The 25,737-nt window shown below is 41.4% G+C and overlaps 2 protein-coding genes across 3 annotated transcripts; one reads left to right on the top strand and one right to left on the bottom strand.

The window, feature by feature from the left end:
- Positions 1-3,156: 3,156 nt before the first annotated feature.
- LOC115756302 (subtilisin-like protease SBT1.9) lies at positions 3,157-5,728 on the bottom strand. Of its 2 annotated transcripts, XM_030696010.2 has the most exons (2): positions 5,596-5,728; positions 3,157-5,565 (listed from the first exon to the last, which is right to left on the bottom strand). In XM_030696010.2, exon 2 carries the CDS (start codon positions 5,523-5,525, stop codon positions 3,234-3,236), a length of 2,292 nt encoding a protein of 763 aa, XP_030551870.1. In that variant the 5' UTR covers positions 5,526-5,565; positions 5,596-5,728; the 3' UTR covers positions 3,157-3,233. The 2 variants fall into 2 exon arrangements, with proteins under 2 accessions (XP_030551870.1, XP_048128281.1); XM_048272324.1 differs by having other exon boundaries at positions 3,157-5,702.
- Positions 5,729-20,897: 15,169 nt separating this feature from the next.
- LOC115756303 (PI-PLC X domain-containing protein At5g67130) lies at positions 20,898-24,483 on the top strand. The gene is made up of 9 exons (XM_030696011.2): positions 20,898-20,976; positions 21,101-21,169; positions 21,269-21,391; positions 21,478-21,615; positions 22,808-22,906; positions 22,989-23,292; positions 23,488-23,711; positions 23,863-23,949; positions 24,099-24,483. The coding sequence occupies exons 1-9, from the start codon at positions 20,965-20,967 to the stop codon at positions 24,282-24,284; spliced, it is 1,242 nt and encodes a 413-aa protein (XP_030551871.1). The 5' UTR covers positions 20,898-20,964; the 3' UTR covers positions 24,285-24,483.
- The last annotated feature ends 1,254 nt before the right edge of the window (positions 24,484-25,737 follow it).

The raw sequence follows: 25,737 nt of genomic DNA, 5'->3' as shown, positions 1-25,737 counted from the left end.
TTCCCGCGAAAGAATGCAGCTTTAATTGAAAATCTCTAAGGATTCTATGTTTAAATCAAGTTCGTTCTTACATGAAAAATTTGGTTCTTCAAACACAATTTTAAGGAAATAAGGGCACCACAAGTACCATAGCCTTCACATGGCACTCGCTTTGGTGTACTAATTTTTTAATTGCTCATATGAGTGCATAACTTTTAAAAATTGCTCATATTGGCGTCATAACTTTTGAACCAATCACTTAAGTGTCGAAAAATCCGACACGGCATCAAAATTTACAACACTTGTGGTGAATGCTTTTTCAAAGCAACGCCATAACTTTTGAATCGTTCATATTAATGTCGTAACTTTTCAACTGATCATTCTAGTACCGAAAAACTCTACGCGGCATTAAAATTCATAGCACTTGTGGTGTGAACGTCTTTTTTTAAATTTATGCCGCCAAAACGAGCGCCCTATAAATGTCGCGATATTTGCGAAGAAGTACTCAACCCCCACGTTACTAAAATAAAAAGGCCCTAATTTCCATGTCTCGCCAAATTTAACCAAAGTTGATCTTTCATGGTGATTTTTTTGTGCTTTTTTTTTGTCTTTAATCCACAAAATGACATGGGTATTGAGCAAATTGGGCACGATTGCCGGACCAGAGTGCTGGTGGAGGAGGCAAGTTGGAGACACGAATGACCCTTCCTCGGTTCTTTAAGGTAAATGATGGGAAGAATAAAACCAAGCACGACTAGCGGCGGGGTCGGTTCCTGATAATCCCACAAGTCAAAAAGGGTTTTCCCCATAGAGCATCTTGTCTTTATGCGATTCCCGCGTATGAACGCATTCATTGCTCCTCCTCTCTATTTTAAGTAAAATTCACTTAAAGCTTGGGACAAAAATAAATAAATGGAAAAAAAAAATAATTCAGTGAATGTCCCAATAAAGCAAATTGCATTAGCCCCTAATTGGAATCTCCGAAGTGGGGCTTGTAATGGTTTCTTTCTAGTGTCGATCGTGAATGATGTGTGGAATTCGTGTTTACTTGACTTGCAAAAGAGGTGTTTCCAAGAGGTTAAAGGCTAGGATGAACGTCAAATGATAGCTTATGTTATTTGATCTTTGAACTTTGATTTACTCAATTTTGGTACCTCGTGCTTGTTGAAGCGAACCCCGTTCAGCCACTCGAGTCAATCTTTGTCTCGATTAGCACTTAACGTGACGGTTCAACCAGAACAATGTGATATGCGTTTGTTGATGCGGTATTATTTTGCATTACATATTGATATCAACGTCGACTGATTTTTTTTTCCCCTTTTGTAATGAAAAAATAAAAACGAAACTTGAAAAGAGAGGGCAATGAGTCTCACCGGCAGGGCCGATAACCCTCGTAGGAAGGGGAAAACGAGCTTCCCTGGCAAGGCTAGCAACCCCCTCATGGGATCTCTGCAAGAGTAGCCGGCTCTCGTGCGTTTGAAATGGATGAAAACTAACAATTCTCTTTTATCATGAAGTTTTCTCTGTGTTTCACTGAAAACTCCATTTTAGGGACAAATTTATTTTTGGGAAATCATCTTCCAGGGAATTTTTTTTTTATCTTTTCAGGCATGTTTTCCTTTGACTGTAACATTCTAGTCGTTTATAGTATACCAAACATGTGAAAGTTCAGAAAACTAATTCCCCTTGTTTTTGTTTTTCACTCAAACAAACACGCTCCAAGGCTCCCATTTGTTTCGCAAAAAATCAATGACTTGAACATTTTTGTAAAAATAATCACTTAAATTAACCAGTCTTGGAAAATCACGCAAATGGTTCATTAACTTTGACTCAATCAAGGCTTTAATCCAATGTGCAGTATAGTCCTCGAGCTTTTAATTTGTTTAATGTGATTCATGGACTATATGAAAATGTTTAATATTGTCTATCGTCTTGAATTAATGAAAGGACAATGTTGAACATCTTCATATAGTTCGGGAACGACATCGAGCATGTATCAAAAGTTTAGAGACCAATTCGAACAAATTAGAAGTTCATAGACCATATTTGATATTGAATCAAACTTCAGAGACCATTTGTGCCATTATCCTTTACGATAACCTCGAACTATAGAATATCCCACTAACCACACGGAGCGGGGAAGATGCGGGCTTAAAGCCCAAGTGAGCGGCCCAAATCGAAACTGGGCGGGCTCGGTATCCGATATGCTATTATTTTTAAATCAAACGCGGGCCTAGTCCAAGTTCTTTTGGGCCAAGTATTCAACACAAGACTAAGATGGCTCGCAATGTTATATAATGACTCCTTTGACGTCTTATAACTCATCTCGGACACGCTGGCCGTTCAAAAAGAATGAAAAGAAAAAGAAAAGATAATAATAAATTCAAAAAATAAAAAATATAAAAAAAAATTATTCATGTCAGCGATTTTCCAATCAAAATTGATCGAATGAACTCAATTGGCGAGACGTGAAAAGATTTACGACTCGATTGATAAAATTAAAAAGATTTAGGATTGAATTGGCAAAATGCAATAGATTTAAGACTTTTTTGGACAATTTTCCTCTGTCAGTCATATGAGACTAAACCATCACATTAAAGAAGAAGAAGAACAAGCAAACCCTGTCATCTTATAAAGATGGAGTGATGAATGAGGATATTGCGTCGCTGACTACCACGTAAGCGCCACCACCGCGACACCCTAATCGTCTTCACTTCTGACCGTCGCGAGATCGTTGTCGCCTCCGATTGCCGCCGATTGGGTTCCCAACGACTGAGTGTGAAAAGTAATCTGAAGTCGATTTGGTCCTTTGCTTCGTTGCTCTTGCGGATGTTGCTCAGTGCTTGTTCGTGCTTCACTTCTTCCTCCTCCATCAAAGTGGGAAGAAAACGACTCTGGGTTAACAGTCTTTTGAGGCAGCCGGCAACAGACTCGGGCCACCATGGAGAGTGCTGGAAGTGGCGGGGTGGAGGCTGCAGTAGCCGGACACGGTACGGTATCTCGAAAGAAAGAATTTCAATCTTATCCTAGGTTGCATTAAACATACAACGGGATGTTTTTCAATCCGGAAGACATTTTAATCTCACGTTATCCTATCCTATCCTATCCCAATTCGAATTTGGACGACCAAAGAGAACCTAAGGCGTTGAAAATACACGGACATCAAAAGCAAAATACCAAAAGAATGGCACAAAGTCGTCCGTCATAACAATATAGAACATGACACGCTTACTTGGTCACAGCAGTTGTGCCCTTCAAGCGGATTCCTGAACAAGGCTTGTGGCCACGATGGGACTCCGCACAATGTACTTGCCCTTATCATCCTCCCAGCTCAAAGAACCATGGACCAACCCATCTCTCAACACCCTCGGCCCTTCGACGATGAGCTTGTACCTCAGCTTCTCATTCCTTCGCCTGAACACCAACCTCGGTGGTTCCACCCTCACCTTCCACCCCTCCATGCCCGCCACTCTTGCACTGTAACTGGATCGGCCTTCCCCGACATTCGTCACCTCCCTCCTGAACTCTCTCGCCACGGTTCCTGGACCAGCTTCGCCGCTGCCGCCGAGAAGGGCAATGAAAGATGGGTAGTTGAAGCCGGAGAGAGAGATGTTGGAGGCGTCTCTGCAGCTGTGGCTGGACTTCGCGATGATCTTGATCTTCTTCGGACTGTACTTCATCGCGCAGAGGAGGTTTAGGTAGTCTTCGGCCCGCAAGTCGTAGACCAGCCCAGGGTCGAGAGCCTTGTTTGGGTCTATGTGGCCCGATCCCATGGTGAGCGGGCTGGCCGGCAGGTCGAAGTTCGCAGCGTCTCTTATGGAGCTCCCGGTGTTGTCCAGGGGATAGGCCGTGGTCATGAGCGCAGACCGCACGGCTGCGGGTGTCCATGTTGGATGCGCTGCCTTTATTAGGGCCGCCACACCCGCCACATGTGGAGTGGCCATCGACGTGCCTGTCATGAGATCGAAATCGCTAAACAAAAGGCGGCCCGATCCAACCTTGGCAACAGGAGTATTTGGAGTCCAGGATGCCAATACTAGTGTTCCCGGGGCAATGATGTCGGGTTTTTGGATGTCGGGGCAGCTCGAGTACGGCCCCCTTGAGCTGTACCCTTCGACACGCGGCGCTGGCTCTTTTCCTAGCTCGGTCTTTCGGAATTCGAGCGTTCCGGTGGGATCATTGCTCCTAGTGATGTAGTCTATCAAGGCCTGACCAGCTTGCACGCCAATGAATGCAGCTGGAAACGAGCTTCTAGTGTAGAATTCTGATAAGTAGATGCTGGAAATGAAAACAGCTGCGGACACTCTAGCAGATAATGCGTTATCGATTTGTTTACCGATGCTAATAAGTTTGGCGACGCACACGATCATGTTGTCCCGAAATCTCTCCAATTCCTCGACGTTGTCGCAAGCTTCCATGAATGTGATAGGAAGTTGGCTAGAGAAATGTTTGCCAGGGTATAAGGTTGAGAAGTCGATCCGGACACCGTTTCCCAATGTTAAAGTTCCAAGGAATTCTCTGTCTACGGTGCTCGCGCCCACGGTGAACAGCCACGGCGCACCATTGACTAATGTCCAATGAAGCGGCCCATCATTCCCAGCTGATGCCACCACAAGAATCCCCCTTTTGATAGCAGCAAAAGTCGCCACTGCTATCGGATCTTGCCCAAGCGAACTGGCGTCCCCGGAGCTTACGCCCAAGGACAGTGACAGTATATCGACTCTGTCCTCTATGGCCTGATCTATGGCTGCAATGACGTCTGAAGCATAGACCCCATGTCTCCAAACCGCTTTGTACACGGCGATTCGGCATTTCGGCGCCACTCCTACAGCTGTTCCAGGAGCGTAACCGAAATAAGAGGCGCCTCTCACCCAGTTGCCGGCAGCCGTTGAAGAAGTATGTGTCCCGTGGCCAGCAGTGTCGCGTGCCGAGTCCATCGAAACTTTAATTGCTTCTGGATTGTTCGCTAGTAAGCCCCGGTGGTAAAACCGGGATCCAATTATTTTCCTGTTGCACAAGGAGGCGTTGAAGTCGCCTCCAGAGACACACGACCCTTTCCATCTCACCGGAACAGGGGGGATCCCGTCGTCACGGAAGCTCGCGCTCTCCGGCCAAATCCCGGTGTCCACAAACCCAATTATCACATTGTCGCCATACTCGGAAGCAGGCCAAGCGCCGGAGACAGAGTTCAGCCCGAGAAAGCCAGGAGTGCGTGTTGTGTGGAGCTCGAGGGGGCGGTCGCGGGTAGAGGACACGTAGTGAGGGGATCTCTTGAGAGTTTCAAGCTCCGGCCGGGAGAGAGTCGCGCTGAAGCCGTGGACCGAGCTCCTGTAAGCGTAGATGAGCTTGTCTTGAGGATTCGATATTGTTCCATCCTCCGATATGGAATAAAGAGTGGCCAAGTACCAGCTGCGCTGGTCAGGGAACACTTTCGGCATGGACCGAGCGTCCATGTGAACGATGTAAGTTTGGGACTTGGATTGTGACCGACAAGAAGGCAAAAACTGCAGGATCACGAAGCAGAGCGTGGTTGCTACCTTGGACATGGCCTTGATTGCTTCTGTGCTATGTTTCAATTCGCTCTCTTCTTTCCAAAATCTTCTCAGCTTCATTCGAAACACGAACGGAATGAAATGTTTAGTGCTTCTCTGTGTTTCTTAGCCAAAGCTTTGTCTGTTGCTTTTTGACTTCTTTTCTCTTAAAGGCATGCTGGTAAGTGGGAAACACCTCATAGGCTCATTGGGACAAACACTTTTCCGTTGCTTTTCCCTCTCTTGATATTTGAAGCTGGGGCAACTTTTTCATCGTTAGTCCTGCTCGGAAAGGCTTTGCGGTGGTCTCCCATGGTGAAACTTTTTCATGAAAGCAAGAACCCTAAGTTCTTCTGACACGTGCATGCTGTTAGATTCGACACACAACCATAACGAAACAGGCCGTAAAAGAGAAAAAGAAAAATTGAGATACAAGGTTTATCCCGACTCATCTTAAACTATGACTATATCGAAGATTTTGTTGTGATTATCATATTTTACCTCTCTGTTATAGCACTCAATTATAAACGAAAAAGAATATACATACTAGCAGCTATTCATAGATGAAAACACAAATTATCAATAAAATACGGGTTCAAACTATAAAAATTCTATGACATCCAAGGGGCAATGCTCCCAAGAGACCCTCGTCCGCTCAACGAAAAGCGAAACTCCCATGCTTTCTTATCGATAAGGAGCATGAATCGCACCCCAACACACACTAACATTCAATTGTCACTTTTTGTGAATGAATTTGAACCTAACTCCGGATCGAAGAGGTAGTTGAAGTAAGAACATCTTATATTTTTGGTTTAATATCATGAAAAATCCCAAACATAAATACACGTGATAAATTTACCATAAATTATTTTTTTGATCATAAAAAATCCCAAATTGGTGCTGTTATATTGTGACAAATTAACCCAAAACTATTTTTTGACCACAAAAAATTTCAAACTAGTATACATTTGACGGATTTAGTCCAAACTAATTTTTTGACCACCAAAAATCTCAAATTGATACAAATTTACTATTTGTTAGTTTTCATTACAATGGTTAATACCACGAGAATCCCAAGTTAATTCATATGTGGCAAATAGATAGTAAAAATTTCAAACTAGTATACCAGTCAATTTTCACATGTCATCTACCTTAGCAATTTGACAAGAAAATCTAACAGAAGATAAATTTGTCACGTATGTATCAATTTAAGATTTTTCATGATATTAACCCTATATTTTTTGCCTTTTCCCTGATATAAGTGATCAGCATCTTGCACTTTAGGTTGAAAAACCAAAGCTCGAGCCTCCATCGAAACTTAAGTTTTCATTTGGAAAAGATCCTTCATTAAAAAATTATTGCATGTAACGTGCAAAAGCACGACACTGGTCGTATTGCCCGTACTGCGCACGGTTTTAGTATATGACTGTTTCTATGGTCAAGTTTTAGAGAGAATTACTCAATAGAATCATATGAGCATGCTTAATTTACTTTCGCGTTAGTCATCATAGTCTTACTTTACTTCATTTCAATAACTTAGAAGAGATTTTTGTAATTTGATTTGGTCTCTATAATTGCAGTTTCCTTTTTTTTTTTTTTTTGAAAGTAATTCAAATTCTTGTTGTAGGCAATAATTTTAGGAATTCATTAAATTATGAGGGGACTCTAAGAATATAGTCACCCAAAGAAAAGTAAATGTTGATTAGAAGAGCTGTCTTATATCCAAACTATATACAAAGGGTGTGACGCCTTGAAATCTCGACGTCGGTAGGATAACGAAATTCAATAAAGATCCGATATTGAATTTCAATTCGTCACAAAATATTGGATTTTAAGAAATTAAGTGACGATATTTGAATTTTTCTTGAGACGTTGATCGGATTAGTTTAGGCTCCGATTGATAGTCGTTGCGCTTTAAGATCGAAATCTTCATGCCCGAGCCTAATCCTAACTAAGCAAAACTTGAGAAAAGTCTAAAATACCCTCCATTGATTGAGCTAAATGTCCGGCTTGTTTCGAAGGGTGAAATGACCGTTTTTCCCCTCAAATTATGCATGTGAGGTAAGAAAATTAGGATCTCTAGTGGGGCGCACCTCATCTTTTCACCCCTTCAAGGTCAACAATTTCATTTCTCTCTCTCTCTCTGTTTCCTTGGAACGACACGCTCTCTCTCTCTCTCTCATCTTCTTCTTCTTCTTGATGTCCTGGTTTTCGGCTCCTAGCCCAACGACACCACCTCCCACTCATTCCCACCTGCTCCGTCGCCTCAGCCACCACCCACCGACGCCTCGCTCCTCCACCTACGGCCACCGCCGCCGCTGAACAGACCCCAACCCGACCTCCCCTGCTCCCGACACCTGTTTCCCGACCCCCTCCTCTGCTCGAGCTGCTGCTACAGCTTCTGCTTTGCTTCGTTCCTGCCCCTACAAGCTGTCCCGACTGCCCCAGACCACTCTTCTCAGCCGCTTGTCGCCCACCATGGTCGCTCAAGGCCACCCGTTGCCCGTTGAACCCCAGAACAGCCTTGAACCGACACCCCCTTGCTCGGATTCCCCTGTTTTCGTCCCTGTTTCTGCTGGTGTTGTTGTCACTGCCTCTGTTCCTGGTCGCAGCTCCTGCCCGCTGCTGCCATTCGCCGTCCTGGCCATCCATCATTGTCGTTCAATCCCCGACGCACCTCAACCAGCCGCGCCTCGAGCCACCACACCGCGGAGTAGTTCCCCCAGCCACCGAAGCCCTGTTCTGCCCCTGTTTCGTGCTCTGTTCCGCGGGATGTGGTGCCGGTCAGCCTTGGGCTGTGTCCTGTCCAAAGACTGGGCCGTGGCCCATTTTGGCCCGTGCCATGTCCTAGCCTGTCCTGGGCCGTATCCGGGAAACTTGGCCGAGAACCTGGGCCGCGTGCCAGGCCGTGGCCGAGAAATTTGTGCCGAATGTCTAGGCCCGTGTGCCGAGACCGTGGGCCACGTGTCCGAAGATTTGGGCTCAAGTGACCGAGACCGTGTGCCCGTGAGTCCGAGCCACGTCCTAAGTTCGTACCTGAGGATTTTCAAGGATCGTCGTTGTACTTGGCACGTGCCATTGATTGTGAGTTGACCTCGAATCCTTGGTTAGGTCGCTAGTTACATTTGGATTAGTTTATTTAGATTATTAGGTATTTAGGTAGTTCGATTAGGACCGGTTTAGGTTAGAAACTTGATTCGGGTTCAATAGCCATAATTGGTTAAGTTAGCCTGATTAGCTATGATTTTGTGGCTAATTAGATTAGATTGATTCATTGAATGATTGTTATTGCTTGATTGCGAGCGAGCAATAGATTAGAGACGAGTGTACGTTCGATTGACGATCAGATTGAGTAATAATGAATTGATGTATGAATCAAGCCTAAATAAGCGAGATTGGATTAAATTCTCATATTGATACGCTTGGCTTTGCTTGAATTGATCATCCATATCGATTGTCCGATTGAATGGATTGATTATCTATTGACTGATTGGTCCGCTTTGGGGGTTAATCGCCTCGCTAAGCATGTAGAGTCGAGTAGATAATTCCGTATACTCGTATGACCATATTCGGCATCAATTGCATGTATTGGCATGAAAACGGCCTTGGGTCGAGTTACGAGCATATCGTGTAAGCATATGGCTAAAAATGGAATTATAAACTAATGGATTGTCAAGTGTGCTTAAGTGGTCACATAATGGGTTTCCCGACAATGTCTTGCTTTGTTGATCGGAATCCCACGACTTGTTAGATGCATGCCTTTACGTGACGCCGGATTGAGCGGATGCTGGTTGCGGCTTGTGACGGATCGAAGCCCTTACAAGAATTCCCGGTAATTCCGTGCCGTGACGATCGAAATCACACGAACTATTAGATGCCATCGCTGAAAGTAAGGGACGATCGGGTCATGCTGGTAGAGCACTAACCGCTAGTGTGCTGTGCACCAACCGCCTAATGTGCCGGGCCAAACGACCGTTAATAATTAGATCGTATGCAATTGTGACTCGTTCATGGGCGAGTGTATGTGCATCTCGACTACAAAATTTGGTATGTGACGAATTGAATAGAACGACGGAAGCACATATTCACACATATTCGAGTTATCATTACATTTTGTGTGGCATTCTGGCGGATAAGTCGCATGTGGTTGAAATATTTGCATTGAAATATGTAATTGATTAATAGAACGTTCCGAATGAGTCGATGTGATGCCTAGCCCGGGATCCGATTGATATGACTGTCGCGTCATGCTTTACATTACATTATGTATGGCTTCCGGCAGGTAAGCTCGCATTTGACCGAAATATTCATAATATGATTCTATGATTACTTAGTAGGGGTTTTGGACGAATCAACGCCTTAGCCAGGCTTATGCGTTGAGTCACCGAGATTTATTTCTCACCCTATCGTTGTTAAACCATTTTCGGGTTCCGAGTAATGGAGCTAGTAGTCGATGAGGACGAGGGTGATGTAACTTTGTTTGGAGTAGATACGAAGTTGATCCTACCCCCGCCCGAAGTGTAGGGCTGATTAGCGTGTTGTCTTAGTTGGCCTAAGACGTATTTGTAAATGAAATTGTGTTTTTGAATTGACGCGATTTCTACTTGTCTATCCATGCCTTATATTAATGTCCGGGAATATTATACGTTTCCGCATGCGTAGTTAATTTCAAGGGTCGATGGCGTGCCCGGGATGTTATCCTTTATGACCCGAGGGACGAGTTGGCGAGGATCTTGGATGCTTGAGGATCGGAGCGTGACAAAGGGCTTATTTGGTAACGTTTCTGTTCCAAAAAAGTAATTCTAATTAGAATCAATTTTTTTGATTTTGTTTCCTAGATGAGTTTTAGAGAATCGTTATGCGTTTGATAACCGCATAAAATTTCTGCTCTCGGAACAGAAACACATTTGATAACCGCACAAAATTTCCGTTCTGGGAAATAATTTCTCTTCCCAATTTCTCTTTTAAATCAAATAATTACATAATCACGTTTGATGACTTTCCTCAAATCCCATAGTTGAGATCCTCTTACATCATGACATCTTTTTGGCTAAAATATGGATGCTTTAGATTTGGTCATTAGAAGGATAATACGCTAAAATTGTTGCTTTTCCATGCTTCTCTTGAGACTATGCATATGCCAAGGATGAAAGAGGTGACTCTGATTATCTTTTATTGCTCAGAATGAATAGATTCCGTTTCTACCACATAGATGGTTCAGTTTTACCTTTGGATACCATGCGAATAGTCACCGATGCAGCATGGTATTCTGGCAACAAATTAGGCAGGGTTTAGGAAAAATCAGAAGCAAAATCACCAAAAAGGATTGGCCGAGTTGAATGGACCCATTTCCTACTTTTAGAGATTGTTTGGGAATTTTCGGGATTTTCGGAACGATTTGCAAAATCGTCATTTGGGATAAATAGAAAGGCAAAATCGTGCTATGTCTCCCCCTTGTTCAAGCAAGCACCAGCGATGTTGCAGCTTGCAGGCGGTCCACAAAGGCCACCAAGTTCCTCCTCGGCCGCTGTCCCGTCGTCACCCAGCCCGCTGCTCGCCCGTTGTCCCCGCAATCCTGTGTGACGCTCGAGTAGGAGGAGGCGACCCGAGTTCGTTCGAACAATGATCTGAGTCCCGTTTCCTCGAGCATGATCCTAAGGCAAGTGGTTTACTAATTCTCACTACTAAAATAGCTATTGTCCGCAAACTGGGTTAGTCGGCACAGATTGGTCCCTTGTATTGCCGAAGATGAAAAGCTCTTGCGCGGCCTAGAGAATGGCGATGCATGTTGGCGTAGAAGACGAACTTCTATCCTTATGGACGTGGTTAAGCGATATCTGAAGGCTGATCGTCGTTGTGGTTGTTAAAATGAGCAGATTTGGAATGGGAGGGGAGTAGAGGAGTGGCGGGCGAGAAACCCATGAGGGGCATATACTAGTTCTTGTTTGAGGATTGGTTTCACTGATAAATTGTGTACCCCAGGCCGGGGGTGGTCGAGTCCCGAAGCTTGGGGCGTAGTAGTCGTTGTCATGGTGGCGAAAGTCCGAGTTGCGGCGTGGATAGTGGGTTGGCCGAGAAGTCTATTGGGGTTAGGGTGCTTTGTGTGCTTGCGTGGGGCGTACGGGGGAGGTGAATTGAAGATTAGTGATCTTGAATTGGGGTTCGGTGACTTCTGCTGGTCATGGATTTGTCGATTGATTGTTGAGGGTTACAGTGGCGGTTCAGGAAGGTAGTTTGTGAAGGTCCTGTCCGCTGGGTCCTAGTTGTGTGGCGCGTTGTGGCTTTGAATATTGCATTCCGACCAAACCTTGACTTGCCGAAATCTCTTTTACGTGTCATTATTGCCATTTTACCTTATGGTTGCCTTAATGTTATTTTCATTAGTCCATTGTGATCTTGCCGAGCAAAGGGTTGTTTAGCCGTTTGAATTAGTACTTTATTTGCTTAGTTTCGTATCCACCCTCGTTGGTTGTCATCTTTTTTCAGCTAGTTAGATATGTCATCTACTCCTCTTCCGGCCAGGGTTGTTTACCACTTTGGCACACCCATGCCTATTGTGCTCCCATGGAAGGTGCGTACTGAGCCTTATCCTTCCTTCATGCATTGTGGGAGGCTACGTACCACAGTGGTAGTTGACGTATGGAGCACTACTTTTGTTTGCATTCACTTCTATGTATTTGTATGGCCGACTTGTATGCCCGACTTGTATGCTTAAATTGTAGCCTTCCGCATGCATTCTCTGTTATATATGTAATATCAGATTAAAACAGAGCGTGATTGGTAAGTAGGTGTCGGGATTCCGCATGCATTCTCTGTTATATATGTAATATCAGATTAAAACAGAGCGTGATTGGTAAGTAGGTGGCGGGATTGGGATGCCGCCACACATATAGTAATATATATATAGTAAGTTCCACGTGGATTTTTCATAGGTCTTACTGTATTTACCACATGTATGAGGTTCATCAGATAATTTTTCTGACTTGGGAGCTGCTATTCTTATATGTCAATCATCAGTATGTTGCCATGCCGAGGCCTAGCCTTATGATGTAGATTTATGTTTTCATTGGTGTGCAATTCCACGATTTCTTATGTCATGTTACAACTTGAGGATGATAAAACTCTTAAAAGTTATGACGAGGGACGAGGGTTCCGTGATATGCAATAAATTTCAACTTTCTACAATGTTCTTTGTTGAATTTTATTCTTTATAGGGTGGGGAAATTATCCAAAAAGTCTCAAACCTATTGTGTTTTTATCAATTTAGTCATAAACTTTTTAATTGAGTAAAGTGAGTCATAAACATTTTCACGTTTTACCAATTGAGTCCATCCGGTCAATTTTAGTCGGAAATCACCGACGTGGACGTCGGCTATCTTATATGGCATGGTCGGCTACGATGTAAAGAATTTTTAATAATATTTTGATATTTTCTAATTTTTTATTAATCTTTTATTATTATTATTATTATATTCTCCTTTCCTTCTTTGTTTTTTTCTTGTGGCCGACGAGGGCCCGACAACCCTCGCCGGCCACAATTTAAAAAAAAGAAAATAAATAAATTAATAAATAATTTGAAAGTTGTAGAATTTTATGCAAAAAGAAAGAAGTTTTTGGAATGGGTTGATGATCTTTTTTAGAACATCATCCCGTATTTATATTAATAGGAGAATCAATCACGTACAATAAAATCCCTAACAATGTGACAATCAAATCCCTCAAAATATGAAATCCCATTAACTAGCCCACTAATCATGGAATTTATGATATTCCATCAATTAGCCCACTAATTGTGGATCTAATTCTAGAACAAATATTACAACACCCCCCCTCCGGTTGGCGCATGGATGTCGCACATGCCCAACTTGGACACATGATAATCAAATACTCGCTTGCTTACCGCCTTAGTGAATATATCTGCGGTCCGTTCTGAGGATTGAACAAATGGAGTACAAAATTCTCCTGTATCAAGCTTTTCCTTGATGAAGTGTCGGTCAATTTCCACATGCTTAGTCCTATCATGCTGGACGGGATTATGTGAAATACCGATAGCAGATTTACTATCGGAGTAAATCATTAATGGCTTCCGAAATTGGAATCCCAGATCATCCAAAAGTTTCTGAACCCATAATAATTCACACATGCCTTGAGCCATAGAGCGGAATTCAGCCTTTGCGCTTGATCTAGCAACAACGTCTTGCTTTTTGCTTCGCCAAGTAACAAGGTTACCTCCAACATAAGAACAATAACCCGAAGTAGATCGCCCGTCATCCACACTACTAGCCTAGTCCGCATCAGAAAATGCCTCAACCTTCAAATGACCATGGTTCCGAAACAATATACCTTTACCCGGTGTGCCTTTCAAGTAACGAAGAATTCGAGTCACAACATCCATATGAGTAGTATACGGATCATGCATGAATTGACTTACAAGATCGACAGCATAGGCAATATCAAGACGTGTATGAGAAAGGTAGATGAGCTTTCCAACAAGTCTTTGATATCTTTCGCGATCTATCGGCTCCCCTGTCTTGGCCTGAATCTTCGCGTTTGAATCAAGTGGAGTATCAATAGGTTTACATCCAAGCATTCCCGTCCGAGATAGAAGATCAAGTATGTATTTACGCCGACATAGGAAGATCCCATGTGAGGAGCGAGCTACTTCAATTCCAAGAAAATATCGCAGTTTTCCAAGATCTTTAATCTCAAATTCCTTTCCCAATGCATTCTTCAATGTAATGATTTCACTACCATCATTTCCAGTCACCACAATGTCATCCACATACACAATTAAGAAAGTTGAGAGAGAACCACTACGACGAATGAACAAGGTGTGATCGGCATTACTCCGAGTGTATCCCCGAGCTCGCATAACTTTGGTGAACCCGCCAAACCAAGCCCGAGGTGATTGTTTAAGCCCATATAAAGAACGTTTGAGATGACAAACCTTTCCAATGGTCATGCTATCTACAAAACCTGGTGGAATGTCCATGTACACCTCCTCATCAAGTTCTCCGTGAAGAAATGCATTCTTCACGTCTAATTGTTGAAGGTCCCATCCATAACTTGCGGCATATGATATAAGAATCCTTCTCGTATTCATCTTTGCTACGGGGGCAAACGTTTCTTGATAATCAACACCTGCAGTTTGAGTGAATCCCCGGGCCACTAGTCGAGCCTTATACCTATCCACGGTTCCATCAGCATTTTGCTTAACCGCATAGACCCATTTGCACCCCACTGTTTTCTTCCCAGGAGGGAGGGGCACCAAATTCCAAGTTTGATTTTTCTTCAAAGCCTCCATTTCCTCTAACATGGCATCTTTCCATTTTTTTTGTTGAATAGCAATCCGCCAAGTATTAGGAATAGACACAGAGTCTAAACAAGAAACAAACGATGAATATGATGGAGAAAGAACATAATAGGAAGTATATTCATCGATAGGATACCGAGGCTTACCAACAAAAGACCGTTTACCTTTACGGAGAGCAATTGGAGTTGTTTCATCCTCAATATTGTTGTCATCGATAGGACTAGGCTCCGGCGGTGTTGTATTGGATTCTGGTATTACCCGTGAAGACTCACCAGGAGGATTACCGGGCATAGCAGCCTGTTTATGAGAATAAACATGTGAATAATCTCTTTGAACAGGTGAAACCTCTTCCGGGGTTACACTTTGATTCACAATAGGCTCCTCTCATGCGCTCTCGTTGATAATGGCACCGAGAGCTCGGGGAATGGTTCAATAAATGTCGAACTAGATATCTCGGAGAGTGGATTATCGAAAAAAGCTTGAGACTCATTAAAAATAACATCTTTGGAGACATAAAACTTGCGAGTGGATGGATGATAACACCTATAGCCTTTTTGGGAAGAGGAATAACCTAAGAAAATGCACTTAAGACTCCTAGGAGACGATTTACTCTTCACCCGATGATCTCTAACAAAACAAACAGACCCAAAGATTTTTGGTGGGAGGATAAATGTATTTTTCCCAGTCAACACATAAATTGGGCTTTTATTTTGCAGAACCCTGGATGGCATACGATTAATTAAGTAGGCAGCTATAAGAACAGCTTCACTCCGGTAGGATGGTGGGACATGCATTTGAAATAAAAGAGAACGTGCAACTTCAAGAAGATGTCTATTTTTTCGCTCTGCCACACCATTTTGTGCGGGGGTATCCACACAACTAGTTTGGTGGAGAATACCAAGCTCTCTTAAAAAAAAATTGAAAGGAAGAGGCACAATATTCTCTACCATTATCCGTTCGAAGAGCCTTAATGGTAGCATTAAACTGGGTTTTAATTATTTTGAAAAAGGTTTTGAAGGCCTCGAAAACATCACTTTTATGTCTAAGTAAAAAAATCCAAGTTGCTCTACTATAATCATCAATAAAGGTCACAAACCAATCATACCCAGTAATAGATTTAATAGGGGAAGGACCCCAAATATCAGAATGAACCAAATCAAATGAAACGAGACTTCTATTATTTGACTCTGGATAAATAGTTCTAGTCATGCTTAGAATAAGCACAAGTATCACGAAAAAACTGATGATCTTTAACTTGATTCTTTAAACTAGGAAAACATGAATAGAGAGTATGAAGTGGTGGATGCCCCAAACGTCGATGCCATTGTCACAAAGAAGAAATAGCGATCGAATTGGAATCTGCAGTGCTAGCCTGGATAGGTGCTGCCGGTGATCCATCTAGCCGCAAAAGTCCATCACGTACACTACCACCGCCAATCTTCACCCCCATCACCAAGTCCTGAAAGACACAATATGTAGGATAAAAGATTACTTTGCAATTGAGATCTCGAGTAAGACTACTAATTGAAAGTAATTGATTTGGAAATTTAGGAACATGAAGAACCGAAGATAATATCAAGGATGGAGTGCAAGAAATTGATCCCTTTCCCGATATAAGAGAAAAAGATCCATCGGCCATCCTAACTTTGTCACATCCGGGACATGGTTTATATGATTCAAACCGACTCGAACATCCCGTCATGTGATCAGAAGCTCCCGAATCTATGATCCAAGGAGATGAATGGGAAGATATACCTGAAAAAGGATGAATAGTAGAAGAAATGGCAGATGCACTAGATGCCACATGAGAGGAATTAGGACCCTTCAGATTAATCATATCCTTGATAATTTGATGTATCTCCTCTTTGGTGACAAAATTCCCAATATCACTAGGACTTGTAGACTCAGAACTAGTTGGCCCAACCACCTCGGCTTCATGAGCTTGTGAACGACCCTTATTCACACCTTTGCCCTTGCCAATTCCTGGTGGTTTTCCATGAAGTTTCCAAGCTTGCTCTACGATATGATAAGGTTTACCACAATAATCACAGCGAATAGAAGACTTATCTGTTGATCTTGGGATATGAACTTGAGAGGATCTCAACGTGGAAGACATGATAAGAGCCGAACGGTCGGGAGCGGGAGTAGGAGTTATAGAATATAAGCGCTGCCGGTTATCTTCCTTATGGACCAAGGCATAGGCTCGCTGAAGGGTAGGAAGAGGATCTTTTTGCAAAATGTTTTGACGCACAATATCAAATTCCGGATTCAAACCCATAAGAAATTGATATACACGTTTCTTATCTTCTTTTTGTTGAAATCGAACAACGACGTCCGCAGCAAGTCCCTCATAAGTGTCATCATAAACCTCCAGCTCCCGACACAAAGTACGTAGTTCTGAAAAATAAACACTAACGGACATACCTCCCCGTCGAAATTCCTGGATCTTCTTCATCAATTCATAAATCTGAACATCATTTCTTGTCTCAGAATAGGTATCCTTAACCAATACCCAAATATCCCGTGCTGTTCGCATAAAAACATATTGTTTACGAATACCATCAGTCATATGATTCAAAAGAAATGCCTTTATAGAGGCATCTTCAGCCAACCATCTCGAGAGGGCCGTCGGAGGAGTAGTAGGTCTTGGTTTCTCCCCCGTGAGAAAACCAGTACATTCTCCCGATGCAATACTGATCATCATAGATTGTGACCAAAGTAGGTAATTAAGGCCATCAAACTGAACCGAACCGGCGGGGAAGAGAATTTTTTCATATTTCCGCCCGGTTTCAGAAGTAAGAGAATCAACCTTATCACCAGAATTTTCCGACATCACCGCTAAATGACAATAACTCGAGATGGAAGAAAAAAAAAAGATTATGATCTGATTAGATCATAAAAGTGACCTCTATAGGCCGAGGTTAGGCCAAAAAATAAAAGAAAGCGAGATCGACTAAGAGAGTTGTAGGCTTCGGCAAAGAGATGTGGTGGAAGATGTGGTGGTGGTGATGGTACAACAACGGAGAAGTTTAAGATGGGAACCAGAAAACTAGCTACGATACCATGTAGAATTTTATGCAAAAAGAAAGAAGTTTTTGGAATGGATTGATGATCTTTTTTAGAGCATCATCCCGTATTTATATTAATAGGAGAATCAATCACGTACAATAAAATCCCTAACAATGTGACAATCAAATCCCTCAAAATATGAAATCCCATTAACTAGCCCACTAATCATGGAATTTATGATATTCCATCAATTAGCCCACTAATTGTGGATCTAATTCTAGAACAAATATTACAACAAAAGTAAATATTAAAAAATTATCTACTTCCGTGCCAGCCGTGCCACATAGGCTGGTCGATGTCCACATCGGTGATTTTTAGCCAAAATTAGTCGAATGAGCTCAATTGGCAAAACATGAAAATTTTTAAGACCGAATTTATATAATTAAAAATTTAGAACTGAATTATTGAAAGTGCAATAATTTTACGACACAAATGTGGCTACACGTGCATGTCTTAACAACTCTCCATGGAGCCATTTGGTTAGCTCGACAACCCCCCATTTTGTTATTAGTTTAATGGTCATTAACCAAAGGAAAAAAACACACAAACTAGAGCTCCAAGGTCGTGATCCTACTTGATGAACTGTTAAAGAATATACAATTAATCTGACAAATATTAAAAAAAAAATAGAAGTTCAAGCATCTTAGGGAAAATTCACCTAATTGAAAAGTCAATAAGAAAGAGGAAGCACCCACGCGGTTCACTCTTATTTTAATCCCGGAATTTTTTGTTAATCTTATGCCAAGTGGCCAGCCCTTCGACATGTTATTTTCCATTACGGATCCGTTTATTCACGGAATATGAATGATTTGACAAATATTTTTCTCACAATATCGTTTATATTATTTGAAATAATTAGTCAATGAAATAAATTTTCATCATCAACAACGATTCTTGTCTAAAAGTTTTCGTGGATCATGAAAATATTTTTCATTCTTGTAAGAATTACAAGCGACCATTTTCTGAAACCTGCTTTCTCCATTATTTATTTTTCGCGAGACAAGCGAAACAAATAGAATTATATTTCATAACATTCCCAAGTCAATCGGATCTGCATGTCGTTGTGAATTTGTCAGCCGAAGAACCTTCTTCTATTTATATACATGAGAGAGAGATATTAATCTTATAAAGACTATTCAATTGTCAATTTGTTAAAGTAAATCTTAATCTTCTAGAGATTTTCGAAACTTCACCGGCGCCTTCCCAAAGAAGTCGTTCATTTCACACTTTATTTCGCGATGTTTTCAATTACCTTTTCGTAGCATCCCAATATTGACTTTCTTCTTATCTATTGAATCCCATCTGTGCATGACACGCGGATAAATTATTTCGGAAAAAAAGGAATACCACAAGTGTCATGTCTTTCATATGACACTAACTTGAGTGCTGTAATTTTTGTATGATGTATCCTTGAATGTTATAACTTTTCAATCGATTGTTGGATTATCATGACACTTGCTTGAACGTTTTCTAAAAATTATGATACCCTCTCTCAAGTGATCGATTGAAAAGTTATAAAATTTAAGGCTCTATTTGTTTCTTGAAAAATGAATGATTTGGAAAACATTTTCCTAAAAATAATTGCTCGTATTGCTGAAAATAATTAATCAATGAAAAATATTTTTATTATCAACATCGATTTATGCCCAAAACATTTCGTGAATGATGAAAATGTTTTTCCAACCCGTCATTTTTCGCGAAACAAATAAAGCTTGAGTGAATGTATTGTAAAAGAGTTAATACCATGAAAAATCCTAAACTGATACACATGCGACAATTTTATCATAAATTATTTTTTTGAGCACAAAAACTCATAAACTGATATATCCGTGATAAATTTACCATAAACTAATTTTTTTTACCATAAAAAATCCAAAACTAGTACATCTATGACAAATTTACTCTCCGTTAAGTTGAGTTAATATCATAAAAATTCAAATTGATACATCTGTGACAAATAGAAGGTAAAAAATTCCAAACCGATACACCCGTGAACTGTCACTTGCCATTTAACTCAGTAATTTGATGATTAAATTTAACGAAAATTAAGAGTAAATTTGTCATAGGTGTACAAGTTTAGGATAAATTTATCGCAAGTGTATTAGTTTGAAATTTTTTATGGTTAAAAAATTAATTTGGGCTAAATTTATCATAAGTGTACCAACTTGAGATTTTTTATGATATTAACTTTCTGTAAAAATTGTGGCTTTCAAATGATGACACTCAAATCAATGTTAGCACATTTTTACCCATAACACTATTTTGAAGCAGATCTCGACACAACTAGCATCTGTAATTTTTTAAGCAACATGTCATGTTTTCTAGAGTATAAAGTGGATTTACTTTTTGATAAAAAAAAACGTGGATTTACTTTTTTTAAATTAGGAAGATTTAATTCTTTTATCCTTATTAATCTAAGGACGACTTGTGCCAATTCGGACTGGCACTAAATCCAAAAGGATTCATGTTAGCACGAAGAAAAGCATGAAATTCTATAGAAAAAAATGATATAAATGATCTATAAATTTTGATTCTATCTTTAAATTCATATAAGTCAAATCAATAAATACCTTTAACATGCTATATTTTTCTATAGTCTAAAAATTAAATTGAATATTCTTTAAAAATCTAAAAATCAAGTTAAAATAAATTAGAAGTTGGTGAGTATCGTGTCAGTACAATTTTTTGGACGGAACATTCTTTTCATTTGACTCTCGGGCATATCATTAAACAAAATAAAATTTAAGGAAAGCGGAGGAAGCGAGGACAGGCGACTGCGACAACGGCTAGTGAAGGCGAAACGCGTTTCTCTCTCTCTCACCTGAAAGCGAGAGCAAAATGAGAACAACAATGGAGACGTAAGTAAGTTGGTGACGGAGCAGAGAGGGAGGAGGGGAAGGGTCAAAACTCAGAAAAAAGTTTCAAACCCGCCAATATTTTGGCACCCCATCACCCTTTTTTCTGTTCTAACCACTCCCAATTTAGTACGCATCTCAACTCAATACTCTTCTCAACCACCACCTCCTCCATCTCTCTCTCTCTCTCTCTCTCTCTAAACAGGGTAATCACGAGATGAAGATGAAGGTAAGCCGTCTTTCTCCATCCCCGCCATTCTTTCCTTCTTTCCCTGGTAATTTTCCCTTTTCCGACGGTTCTCTAACACCCCACCAACGATTTCCTTCCCTTTGCTTCGCGTTTTCCGTTTCAGAGGGCGGGTTCGTGCGCTCTTGGTGCTCTGTTTCTGCTCGGCCTCTTCGCTCGCGGTTTGACCCTCCAGGTGTTCCCTCAAACGCCTAAATTTGAAAGGCATTTTTAACGTCAGTGGGGATGAAATCGCGCACTGGTTTTTTGAATGTCTGCTTTGTTTGAATCGCAGATTGGAGAGACGTGTTCGTCGGACAGCGCCTGCGACGCCGGCCTCAAGTGCGAGACTTGCCCCGCCAATGGCAACACCCGACCCAGATGCACCCGGATTCAACCCCTGAGCCCCACCTCCAAAGTAATTTTTAAAACGATGAACTTCTTGCAATTATTGGAACGTCGAATTCCGTTTATTTCCCTTTTGATAAATTTGGGTTTTAACAGGTGAATGGCCTGCCGTTCAACAAGTACTCGTGGTTGACGACCCACAATTCGTACGCTCTTTCCGGTGTCAAGTCGGACACCGGCTCGGCTCTCCTCTCTCCCACCAATCAAGAAGACTCCGTCACCAGTCAGCTCAATGTACGTACTTTTCCTCGCCCGTGTTTCTTTCTTGCTGATTTATGATTAGATTTTAGGTTTCTTAGTTTGACTTGTTCTGGATGACTGGTAATATGTTAAGATTGTTGCGTATAGCGCCATAACTTTGACCTTCCAAGAAACAAGAAGAAAGCGAAAATCACAATGGTCTACAGGCAACATGGGAAACTTTCAAATGATGCTTCTGAATGACTATGATCTTGACCAACTTGGTAGACTTGGTATATCGTCATTGCTGGCTAATTTGAACTTGACATATCTGGCGGTTGTGACTTCTTGGTCCTCTTGAACTGGGCCACTCGAACCCAGAGCTAGCCGGGTTTCTCGGCCTGGTGTCCTGCACCTCTCTTTTTGAGGGGTTGAACCTTGACGTGAATGAGGATGCTAAACCTCCTTCATATGTTTTCCTATCATGCTGATCCCATTTATCGATTTCTTTTGTGATTAGTATTCACGGAGTAAAAGGGATACACAACAGATGGCATTCTAATGTTGCTGCCGCAGATTTATTCAAAATTTTATCCAGCATTTACCACATAGCTTGACAGAAAGGTTGTACAGCAAAACATGAGCATGAAATAGTCCCTCTGCCGATATCAATCCCTTTTATCCATTTATCCCTTGACAAATTTTTGATGCTGCCAGATTTTCTGATGTTGGGTTTGTTTTCACCTCTCATCTTAGAGGGGGGTGCAACAAGAGAAATGATTAGTCTGTTTTATGATACACTTCATATAGCTTTACCTTTCTGACCTAGAAAAGAAAAATATAGCTTTACCTTGCGTTATGGGATGACCAAAGGAAGAAAAAAGGCGTGATTGTCCTATATTAAAAGGAAATGAGAGCTCTCGCCATTGGCATGTTTCTTTCCGTTGGGTAATTTGGAACAACTTTGTGAGGAAATCATTCGGGGGCGGTAGTTTGAGAGTTTTAAGAAAAGGAAGTTGAGGATCCAAATCATAGGTTGAATAACAGATGGCACAGAAAGGATTTTGAATTTATTTGAGATGATCATGGAAACCTTTTTCAGTTTTCTTTTCTAATAATGGTCAACTTATCAATTCTGCTTCTAGTTTCTTTTCTTTTTGAAAAAAATCAATCTCTTGTTCCCTCTTTTTCTGGTCGAAATTCTCTATATTATTTGATCTGACAATCTGATTGATTGTGTACATAGAATGGAGTTCGAGGGCTTATGCTTGACATGTACGACTTCGAGAATGACATATGGTTGTGCCACTCTTTTGAGGGGAAGTGCTACAATTACACTGCCTTTGTAAGTGTTCACAGTGTATAAGTTGTATCAAGAGATATAAGAAAGACATTTTCTGATAACTAATCAATTTTTCTTCCTTCAGCAACCGGCCATCAATGTTCTTAAAGAGATACAGACGTTCCTGGAAGCAAATCCTACTGAGATAGTCACCATTTTTATTGAGGATTATGTCACTTCCACTCTAGGATTGACAAAGGTCTTTAATGAGTCTGGTCTTAGCAAGTACTGGTTCCCTGTATCTAGCATGCCCAAAACTGGCGCAGATTGGCCTACAGTGGATGACATGGTCCGGCAGAATCAGCGCTTAGTTGTTTTCACTTCTAAGTCGTCGAAAGAGGCTACAGAAGGAATTGCCTATCAGTGGAAATATGTCGTGGAAAATCAGTGTAAGACTCCCTTCTTAATTTCATCTAGAGCCAATTTAGCTGATTTTACATTTTGAAATTTGCTCTAGCATTTTTTATGAGTGTTACATTTGGGTTTATTAAAGTAAGGGAGGTCTATAACTTATTCATTACGGATGATGTGAATTTGTTCATATGTTGATGTTTTCTTGCTTTCCATGTTACGCTGACTTTCAGATGGAGATGCGGGAATGGTGTCTGGTTCGTGCCCAAATCGTGCTGAATCTCCACCAATGAACACCACATCAATATCTCTGGTTCTGGAGAACTATTTCCCTGATAATCCAAATGCATCAGCAGCCTGTATGGATAATTCAGCTTCCTTGATTAGCATGATGAATACTTGTTACAAAGCGGCCAGTAAAAGGTGGCCAAACTTCATCGCCGTCGACTTTTATCAGGTTTTGTCAGGAATTCCTAGATCTCTCTCTCTTCTTTTTCTGAGAGAATTTATTTTTCAGTTAAGCAGTATAACTTCTTCTGTAGAAGGATACTGTAACAGGAGAGTAGTTGTCTGTCTATTGCTGATTTTGGCTTCAATTGTTGTTGTAGAGAAGTGATGGAGGCGGAGCTCCAGAAGCTGTAGATGAAGCAAATGGCCATTTGACTTGTGGGTGTGATAGCATTTCATATTGCAAGGTAATTATTTTCTCATCCTTCATAGACTTTTTGGTTAATGAATTACAAGGGAATATGGCTGTATTTAAGTCTCTTTATTGTCATATGAGAGAGAGAGGACATTAACAAAAGATATTTGTACTATGAAATGTTGTGTCACACATAAGCAGGCAAATGCAACCTTTGGAACATGTGATGTCCCTCAACTGGCGCCTCCTCCACCGGCTGCGTTAACCACCACAAGCACCGGAGGATCCTCCCCAGACTCCAATTCTGCTCATTCTGATGCAAGGCCAGCTCGACTGCGGTGGCTGTTTGGGTTGTTCTCCGTCACTGCTTTCCTTTCCTTGTTATGAAAGGCTTTTTTCACTGTTTCCATCTTGTGCATTTACCTCATTATTTGATTTTTGAACCCAGAGGATGGGAGGTATACTGTCGCCCTTCAGCATTTTCCACATTGTATCTAGGAATAAATTCTATACAGGGCGAAATTGATGACGTTGTATTCGGCTTTTTTCATTCTAAATAAGACATCCTTCCGTCTTGGTGGGATACTCTGCCGAATGATCTAGAGAAATCGATTCTCAAATACCTTAAAGCCGACCGGCTAACTTAGGTCGGCACTAGCATACTCGCTACCCTGTTGCTGGGTCCCCTCGACTGTATTTGAGAGCCAAAAATCATCATCAATTTCATCTTAGTTAATAACTTAGAGATTTCGTGAACTTTCAAGATGATCGTGATCGAAAAGTCCATTTTTTTTCCCTAGTGAGAGCGAACTTAGAACTCGCATTCAGTTCACCATTATCGGATTGCTGCATTCGGGCAGCCCAACTTTGTTTCTCTAAGGAAGTCTGGAATCAGCACAATCACTTGATGAAATCTTGGAAGGAAACGAAATAGACCGTGTCCCAAGAGCCTCCTGAAACTTTCTCCATTACCTAGTCCACATTGCTCACCTGCAATCGCATTGAAACCAATTCTTCCATTTTCGTTACGCACTAGTAAAATCTGTTCGAATATCCCCTCAGCGGCCAGTTTTCGCTCCGACATCAACACGGGCTGCCCCTGTCCTCCGGCATCGAGGACGGGTTGGACTTGTCTCTCGCTCTAACCCAAAGAAAACATCACGCTTTGCGCCAATGCAAGACCGTTCGATCGCCCAAGTAGTTGATCCTAAGCGTTCCGGACGGCAAGGCACTTGGTGCCATGTAGGGCTCCTCGGTCAAACAAATCTCGGGAATGGCTTCGTTTCGACGCATCTAGACGTTGAATAGACATACAAAAAGTGCTCTCTCAAGGCCGCGGTTCATCGGGTCCAAATTTCTGCCAATTGGCGGTTGAGATCATAATGTTATAAATGGAAATAGGCCGATTACTAAGTCATCACCTCACAAGTCACAACCACGTTTAAGAAGGGAAAAGTTTTTTAAAAAAAAGCCATCAACATATTGCATTGGTACAAGTCATTTCTAAACCTTTCAATTAGACTAATTTTGTCATAAATCTTTTTATATTTGTACAAATTCATTCTATTTAGTCAATTTAGGCCGGAAATTACTGACGGATGCTATGGACATTTTTTTTAAAATTTGTTTTAAATATTTTTTCAAATAAATTTTTATTGATTTATTCTTTTCTTTTTTATTTTTAGTCCTTAACCTTTTCATATTGGTACAAATTCATTCCATTTGGCTTCCATGAGAGTATCATCTTTTGTCACAATGATCATTAATGGCCCTACTATTCTTTCCTTTGGTGATTTGCGGTCACGCCTCTTCATCCAAGAAGAATGATTTCTCTGTAAAT

The sequence above is a fragment of the Rhodamnia argentea genome, chromosome 11 (assembly GCF_020921035.1).
Source record: "Rhodamnia argentea isolate NSW1041297 chromosome 11, ASM2092103v1, whole genome shotgun sequence".
NCBI classification, from domain to species: Eukaryota; Viridiplantae; Streptophyta; class Magnoliopsida; order Myrtales; family Myrtaceae; genus Rhodamnia; species Rhodamnia argentea.
The sequence above is the reverse complement of the archived record's forward strand: the minus strand, read 5'-3'. Positions and strand labels throughout refer to the sequence as shown.

Excerpts from the sequence above, each read along its gene's own strand:
- LOC115756303 (XM_030696011.2), top strand. Across the intron at positions 21,392-21,477 it reads CCCTGAGCCCCACCTCCAAA|GTGAATGGCCTGCCGTTCAA; the intron begins GTAATTTTTAAA and ends GGGTTTTAACAG. Across the intron at positions 22,907-22,988 it reads GCTACAATTACACTGCCTTT|CAACCGGCCATCAATGTTCT; the intron begins GTAAGTGTTCAC and ends TTCTTCCTTCAG.
- LOC115756302 (XM_048272324.1), bottom strand. The coding sequence starts at position 5,591 with ATGAAGCTGAGAAGATTTTGGAAAGAAGAGAGCGAATTGAAACATAGC.